General features: G+C 60.3%; 2 protein-coding genes and 1 long non-coding RNA gene across 4 annotated transcripts; 2 read left to right on the top strand and 1 right to left on the bottom strand.

Annotated features, from left to right (window-relative positions):
- The first annotated feature begins 6 nt into the window (after positions 1-6).
- On the top strand, positions 7-3,918 carry MAZ (MYC associated zinc finger protein). 2 transcript variants are annotated; one of them, XM_004386656.3, is made up of 5 exons: positions 7-624; positions 1,019-1,082; positions 1,362-1,533; positions 2,298-2,522; positions 2,825-3,918. In XM_004386656.3, exons 1-4 carry the CDS (start codon positions 254-256, stop codon positions 2,498-2,500), a joined length of 810 nt encoding a protein of 269 aa, XP_004386713.1. In that variant the 5' UTR covers positions 7-253; the 3' UTR covers positions 2,501-2,522; positions 2,825-3,918. The 2 variants fall into 2 exon arrangements, with proteins under 2 accessions (XP_004386713.1, XP_004386714.1); XM_004386657.1 differs by lacking the exon at positions 2,298-2,522.
- Positions 3,387-4,381, bottom strand: LOC111822394 (uncharacterized). The gene is made up of 2 exons (XR_002825662.1): positions 4,275-4,381; positions 3,387-3,598 (listed from the first exon to the last, which is right to left on the bottom strand). It is a non-coding gene; the product is annotated as an uncharacterized LOC111822394 (long non-coding RNA).
- A 1,492-nt stretch (positions 4,382-5,873) lies between these two features.
- Positions 5,874-7,511, top strand: PRRT2 (proline rich transmembrane protein 2). The gene is given in 4 exon segments (XM_004386655.2): positions 5,874-6,808; positions 7,196-7,349; positions 7,352-7,470; positions 7,473-7,511. Coding segments are annotated over 4 exon segments (1,218 nt in total). The 5' UTR covers positions 5,874-5,902.
- Positions 7,512-7,677: the final 166 nt, after the last annotated feature.

The following is a 7,677-nucleotide window of genomic DNA, read 5'->3' as shown; positions in this document are numbered from 1 at the left end:
GTCGGCGCCCCCCGCCGAGGCCGCGCCCCCCGCTTCTGCCACCACTATCGCCGCAGCCGCAGCTACCGCCGTCGTAGCCCCGACCTCGACGGTCGCCGTGGCCCCCGTAGTGTCTGCCCTGGAGAAGAAGACAAAGAGCAAGGGGCCCTACATCTGCGCCCTGTGCGCCAAGGAGTTCAAGAACGGCTACAATCTCCGGAGGCACGAGGCCATCCACACGGGAGCCAAGGCCGGCCGGGTCCCCTCGGGCGCTATGAAGATGCCCACCATGGTGCCCCTGAGCCTCCTGAGCGTGCCCCAGCTGAGTGGAGCCGGCGGGGGAGGGGGAGAGGCGGGCGCTGGCGGCGGAGCGGCCGCAGTGGCCGCCGGCGGTGTGGTGACCACCACCGCCTCGGGAAAGCGCATTCGAAAGAACCACGCCTGCGAGATGTGCGGCAAGGCCTTCCGCGACGTCTACCACCTGAACCGACACAAGCTGTCGCACTCGGACGAGAAGCCCTACCAGTGCCCGGTGTGCCAGCAGCGCTTCAAGCGCAAGGACCGCATGAGCTACCACGTGCGCTCACATGACGGCGCTGTACACAAGCCCTACAACTGCTCCCACTGTGGCAAGAGCTTCTCCCGGTGTGCACGGGGCTGCAGCCGCCCACTTGGTGGGGAGGGAGGGACGGGCAACGGAGGTGGCCTGGCCTTGGCTGGTAGGGAGGGAGGAGACTCTCCCGAGGCTGGAGACCGGGAGCCACTCCCAGGGAGGAGGGAGGAAGGCCTCTCCTAGTTACCAAGGAGCAGGGGGTGGTACTTAGCAAAGGAGGTGGGTCCTTGAAGGAAAGCTTCAAGTGGGAGGAGGAGGAATCCCGCTGGAGAGGAGGGGTTTCCTGCTGAACCAGGACTCCAAAGCCCCAGGCTTCGGGAGAAAATGCAGGGATCTTTGAAGAGACTATTGTACTAAGCTGGAAGATTTGGGGCACCCCATCGCCATAGGGCCCCAGCCCTAACCCCAACCCCCACGTATCCCCAGGCCGGATCACCTCAACAGTCACGTCAGACAAGTGCACTCAACAGAACGGCCATTCAAATGTGAGGTAGGAAGCCCACTTCCTCCTGTCCTGGTTTTCATGATTTTGATCCCCATTGTAGCTGTCTGAGTTCAGCCTCTCAGACCCCCTTTTTCTCTCTCTTCTTTTTGCCTTTTCACTCCATTTTCTCATCCCTTCTTCAAGACCTCTTCATCTCACTCCCATTTCCTACAGATCAAAGATCCCCAAGGCTCTGATTCCTTTAACCTCTTGCCTCCCTTTCCCCCACTCCCCCAAGCTTTAACTCTCCTGTGACATCCCCCCACGCCCCTCGCCCCTCCCCAGAAATGTGAGGCAGCTTTTGCTACGAAGGATCGACTCCGGGCACACACAGTACGACACGAGGAGAAGGTGCCATGTCATGTGTGTGGCAAGATGCTGAGCTCGGCTTATATTTCGGACCACATGAAGGTGCACAGCCAGGGCCCTCACCATGTCTGTGAGCTCTGCAACAAAGGTACATGCTGAGGGATGCTGGGAGGGCTAGGGACAAAGGGTGGAGACAAAGTCAGTGGCTTTTCACCGATGTGCATTAGGGTGTTGTAGCCAAGAGCTCATGGCATCAGCTAGAGCCCTTTAGGAAACAAATGAAGCAGCATTGGGGTGAGTGAACATCATTAAGTTATCAGAGGTCACGGCTGGAGAAGACAGTCTCCCAAAAAGAGTCAGTCTCCTAGGGGTGGGTGGGTGGGGAGATGGCAGTGGGACACAGCTGCTTTGGGGAAGAGAGCCAGTTCCCTAGGGTTTAAAGACGATATTTCAACCATGCAGCACAAGTTCTTGTCTCCACTCTCTGTGACAAGCGGAGTACGTTGGCAGGGGTTTAACCCTGCCCGAGTAGCAGAGGAAGCTGTTTTTAAAGTCACTTATTAACTGAGTAACTGAGCCAAGAATATGTGGGACACTGGAAGGAGGAGGGGACACAGCCGTCTCTGCTGAGGGTCAACCCCTCAAGTGGCTAGGTATCAGAGTTCTGTCACACCAGTAGAGCTCTCTCGGCCAGAGAATGGGCTCTGTGGGTACCAAGGCCCCAAGCTTAGGAAGGGGTTATGCCCCACCAGCCCCAGCAGAATAGTTGGCCCCAGGCTACCAAGGATGTGGTGGGAGGAGGACAGGGCCATCTGAGGAGGGTGTCCCCAGCCTAGGAGAACAGCCCCGTCTCTGGGGTCTCCGCCTGGCTGACCCCCATCCCGCCTACCCCAATCCACCCCCCACCCATAGGCTTCACCACAGCAGCATACCTGCGCATCCACGCGGTGAAGGACCATGGGCTCCAGGCCCCGCGGGCTGACCGCATCCTGTGCAAGCTGTGCAGCGTGCACTGCAAGACCCCTGCCCAGCTGGCCGGCCACATGCAGACCCATCTGGGGGGGGCCGCCCCCCCTGTCCCGGGAGATGCCCCCCAGCCACAGCCCACCTGCTGAGGGGGACCCCCGCACCCATCAGGCAAGGCGTGGGGCATGGCTGGGGGGGGTGGGGTGGGGTGTGTGGGACAAGGGGTCTCAAAGGGCCCAATAGGGGATTGCAGGAAGGCCAGGGATGCCCGTCCATCACCCAGGTTAGGGATACTTCTGGGACAGGGAGGACTGCTCTGTCTAGGTAAGGATGCAGGCTGCAGCCTCTGGGGACCAAACAGGAAGTGAGCAACGGCTGTGTCCCAGGGGAGGAAGTCTGGGAAGGAGTCTGGGGCAAGGAGCAAGGCTCTTGCCATTCATATGACACTGATATTCTGGTGTTTTTCACTGCAGGTACTGGTGAGGTCTGTCCAATGGCAGCAGCGGCGGCGGCAGCAGCAGCAGCAGCGGCAGTGGCAGCCCCTCCCACAGCTGTGGGATCCCTCTCAGGGGCTGAGGGGGTGCCTGTGAGCTCTCAGCCACTTCCCTCCCAGCCCTGGTGAGCTCCAAGTTGGTGGGGGGAAAGAGTGGAGGAAAGTCCCTTGGTACCCTCTCCTCTTCCCCCCTTTTCCCACCAACTCCTCGATACTTGCCCCACCAACCAAGGAGCCTCCTGAAGGAAAAGAGGAAGAAAACATGTTTTCTTAGGGGAATTCACTAGGTTTTAACGATTTGTTTCTCCTGCTCCTCTCTTCTCCCTGTCAGACCTGACCCCACACACACTTGTCCCTCGGTTGTGTTGAAGTCCCCTGGACAGTGGGCAGGGGTGGCAGAGGACAGGAGCGGCCACTGCCCTCACTCCCTCTTCTCGCTGTAATTCCCTGCCCTGCCCTCCCAGGGATTTGAGAGCCTTTCCCTCAGTGGTCCTTCTTGCTCTCCTTCCAGTTCACTCCCCTCTACTGTCTGCTGCCCCTCCTTGGGGAGTTGGTGCTTTGTTTTTTTTTGTTTTTTTTTTTTTTTCCCTCTTCCAGGGGGAGGGAGGAGGGAAAGGAGGGGAATCAGAGATTCTGTCCCAGATGAAACACGGCAAGATTTGAGAAGGGGCAGAAGCAGGGAAGGCAAAGGTTGTACCTTCATAAGGCGGAGTTGTTTGGGGTCAGGCCCTGAACATCACCCCTACTTGAGAATCTGTCAGGGAAAAAAAAAAAAGTCTAGGGGAGCAAAGGAAGGAGCCACTAGGGCCAGAGGCAGAACAAGAGATGGAATCGTGGGGGGATCCAGGGACTACAGGTGCTTCCTGGGGGTGGGGGCTCCCCCTTCCCTCTTCCACCCCGGCTCCAGCCCTGGCCTTTTTTTTTTCTCATCCCTCCTCCCCACTTCAGAAGCTGTGGCCCTGGCCATGTCATCGTGTTCCTGTGTCCCCTGCATGTTCCCTACCCTCCTCCCCCCTCCCTTTGCGCGGACCCCATTACAATAAATTTTAAATAAAAACCTGGCTCTGGCTCTGGGTGGAGTGAATTGCCCTCACCAAGCTTTCTGTCTCCACCTCAAGGGGTTTCTTTCTCCTGGATCTGGTCTAAGTCCCAGCCTTGCTCTGGGCTCTGGCTCCTCCCTCCCCAGAGGAGGCTCCAGTGACCGCCTCCCAGATTTAGGGTGGGGCCAAGGCTCCAGTGGCTGTGGAGAGCAAATTCCAGGACTCCCAGATCTCTGGGGAATACCCAATCTGGACAGGCCCAGAATAGCCACTGGAGGTTTGAAGGCGCCCTGGCTAGAAACCAAACAGCTGCTGGATGAAAATGCCACTCTTAGTTTTCCATCCGCACCCACTGCTGCTCAGACCCCCAACCCAGCCCTAGCCAGATACCTGCACACGATTAGGACCCTGAAAGATGATGATGGATGCTGGAGCTGCAGAATGGTGGGGGAAGTCTGAGCCCCCAGGTTGGGAGCTGTGAAGTTGAAAATAAAAACTGCATTTTTCCCCACTCGCCCCCCTCCTTCTTGGCATGGTCCAAACTGCCTGTTCACCCTCCGTTTACGCGGCTCCTGGGCCAGTAACCCCAAAGCTGCCCTGCAGTTTCTGCCCTGCTTCTAGGAATTTCCTTCCCAGTCCTTGCTCTGTCTCCTCCAGACTTTCTCAAGCTTCTAGTGCCTGTTTCTGCTGCTGCTTTCTTGAGGGTGGAGGGACTTCCTGTTTTGCGGGCTCCCTTTCCTTGAAACCCCACCCTGCTCTTCTGCGGCCTCCTCCAAGCTTTGCCGTATCTCCTGTCCCCTCTATGCTCATGGGGTTCCTCCACCGGGGCCTGCCTGCCTCTTTGGTTCCGTCTCGCAGAGCTCTCTTCGTTTACCCCAGCCCCCTGCCTCTGCCAGGATCCCTGGTGACCGTTAGCGGGAGGGGCCGGGGGCTTGGGAAAGGGGCGTCCCCGGAGGTGCGCGTGGGAAGGGGCAGGGAGCGGGTCCGAGCGGTTCCCCGGCCGGTTGCCCAGGTAACGCGGGGCCAGCCACGCGTGGCTCCCTAGGGCCTTCAGGGAGGGGCGGGAGGCGTGCGAGGGGCGGGGGCGGTGCGAGGCGGCAGAGCGCAGGGGAGGGGACCTGAGGGGAGGGGACGAGCGGACGGGAGCGGAGAGGAGGGAAGACCCGCCGCCTCCCTCGCTCGCTCGCTCGCTCGCTCGCTGACTTGCTCCCTCGCAGGCTGCGGCTGCTGCAACGGCGGCGGCGGCGGGAGCAGCCCGGAGACCGGCGTCGAGGTGAGACGGGGACTAACTGAGGCTGTGGGTAGGAGTGGATGGACAGACAGCGGACATTGGGCTGGCTGCACCGGAATGCGGGTGCCTGGCGGGCGGGCTTGGTGGTGCTGGGTGCGCCGCTCCAAGGGGAGGAGGAGGTGCCGACCCCCCGGGAGCGAGGGAATCCCTGAGAGAGGGGCTGAGGAGGGGCTTGGAGGAGATGCCCTCGTCCCCCAGGGAGGGGCGGAGGTGTCTGCGCTTCCAACACGCAGCAAGAAAACCGCACCGCCTGGGCGCCCAGGGAGGAGGGGAGGATGCAGAGCGAGTGGACTGTTCCTCTGCTCTGTCTGCCTGTCGGAGTTTCCGTGTGTCTGCACAGCTGTTGATTTTGGGGAACTGAGGCATCTATTAGTATCTGAGTCTGGATCTTGCTGGGGAGAACCCAGGAAGAGATCATGGGGAGAGCCCTGTTCACAAAAGGGTTAATCTTCCCAGGGCTCTCCAAGCAGAACAGACTTTAAGGGGAGCATCCCCCTCCCAGGGATATCCCACCCAAGGCAAAGAAAACCACAACTTTTTCTTCTCCCCAGAGACAGCCCAAGGCTGGCCCTGAGACAGGAGCATGGCCCTCTTGGGCTGGCAGTGCTGAGACCTGGCCACCTCTTCCCTCCTCACACCAAGCCTGTTTCCTCCTCTTGCAGGATTTGCTGCTGTCTCTGCTGCTCCCTCCTCCCCACAAGGGCCCTCTCCCCTCTCCCATCTCAGGATGGCAGCCAACAGCTCTGAGGGCTCTGAGATGAAGGGGGTCGCAGAGGGTCACCAGACCCAGGGAGAATGGGCTGACCATCCTGAAGCTGGAACTAACCCTCCCCCAGTCCCAGCCGGGGTCCCAGATGAGTCAGAGGCCAAGCAGCCAGACCCAGACACCAGTGGGGTCCCCGTAGACTCAGAGCCCAAGGCTGGGCTGGCTCCAGAAACCACAGAGACCCCGGCTGGAGCCCCAGAAACAGCCCAGGCCACAGACGTCAGCTCAAGCCCAGGAAAGAAATCAAAGGCCAGCTCCAGCCCTGAAGAAGCATGCCAAGACCCAGCATCCAAATCAGAGGAGAGCAAAGAGGCCACTGCAGGCCAGGGTTCTGCCAAGCTGGAGTCTGCAGCCCCACCTGAGCCAGCTTCAGAGCCTTCTCCCCAACAGGACCCCCAGTTAGAACCTCAGCCAGACCCCCAGCCAGGTTCCCAGCCCACTCCCAAGCCAGCCCTCCAGCCAGAGCCCCCTACCCAGGAGGACCCAAGCCCCGAGGCCCTGACAGAGAGTATGGGAGAAAAGCAGGAGAATGGGGCAGTGGTCCCCCTTCAGGCTGGCGATGAGGAAGAGGGTCCAGCCCCCCAGCCTCACTCACCACCCTCAACCAAAATCCCCCCAGCCAATGGGGCTCCCCCTCGAGTGCTGCAGCAGCTGGTTGAGGAGGAACGAATGGGAAGGGTTCACAGTGGGCATCCAGGATCTCCCCGAGGTAGCCTGAGCCGCCACCCCAGCTCCCAGCTGGGAGGGCCTGGGGTGGAGGTGGGTGAAGGCACCCAGAAACCTCAGGACTACATCATCCTCGCCATCCTGTCCTGCTTCTGCCCCATGTGGCCCGTCAACATTGTGGCCTTCGCTTATGCCGTCATGGTGAGCCCCGCGGGACCCTGGCCCAGGTCTGCTATGTCTCCCAGCTTCTTGCCAGCACGGGCACAGAACCCCAGGAGTGGCCTTGCCTTCCCTCTTCTCTCTGCATGGATCTCACCTCCCCAATTACTGGTCCTTTGCTTGCTTCTCCCAGGACATCACCCTCTGAGCCACCACTGCCCTACCCTTTTGGTTGGGAGGGATGTCAAGGCACATGTTTTACACATTCTTGCTGACCTGTGCTCTCCTCCCCCGCCTCCTCTCCAATCTTCCTTCCTCCCTTAACCACTGTCCACGGGGCTGGCCTACTGGACGACTCTTTCACCTGATCTCTGCCGGGTGGGCTTCTCCTGACCTGGGCCATGGTCCCCACCCTCACCCTAACCCCAGTCCCGGAACAGCCTGCAGCAGGGGGACGTGGATGGGGCCCAGCGTTTGGGCCGTGTGGCCAAGCTCTTAAGCATCGTGGCGCTGGTGGGGGGGGTCCTCATCATCATCGCCTCCTGCGTCATCAACTTAGGCGGTGAGTGGGGATCTGGGACAGGCCGGGAGGAGTGGAAGGGTTGTCAAGGGCAGCCTTACTAACCCCCGCTCCTGCTCTCTCCTGTCTGTCCTCCCTACTCCTCCTTTGTCTCTCCTTGTCTCTACCCACCCCACCACGGTCTCCGTCTGTCCCTCCCTCTCCTCTCCCACAGTGTATAAGTGAGGGGCTCTGCCCTGCATTCCAAGACTTTTCTTCCTGTTGGGAGCTGCCTTGGGCCCATCCCTCCCCTCGGGGGAGCCCAATCGATGGCCCTGGCCCCCACCCATAGGGACCAAGGGAGCCTGAGCGGCCTTGTTTACAGCTTCTTTCCTGCTCCTGCATCCTGCCA

This window comes from Trichechus manatus, unplaced genomic scaffold, assembly GCF_000243295.1.
Source record: "Trichechus manatus latirostris isolate Lorelei unplaced genomic scaffold, TriManLat1.0 scaffold00170, whole genome shotgun sequence".
NCBI classification, from domain to species: domain Eukaryota; kingdom Metazoa; phylum Chordata; class Mammalia; order Sirenia; family Trichechidae; genus Trichechus; species Trichechus manatus.
The sequence above is the reverse complement of the archived record's forward strand: the minus strand, read 5'-3'. Positions and strand labels throughout refer to the sequence as shown.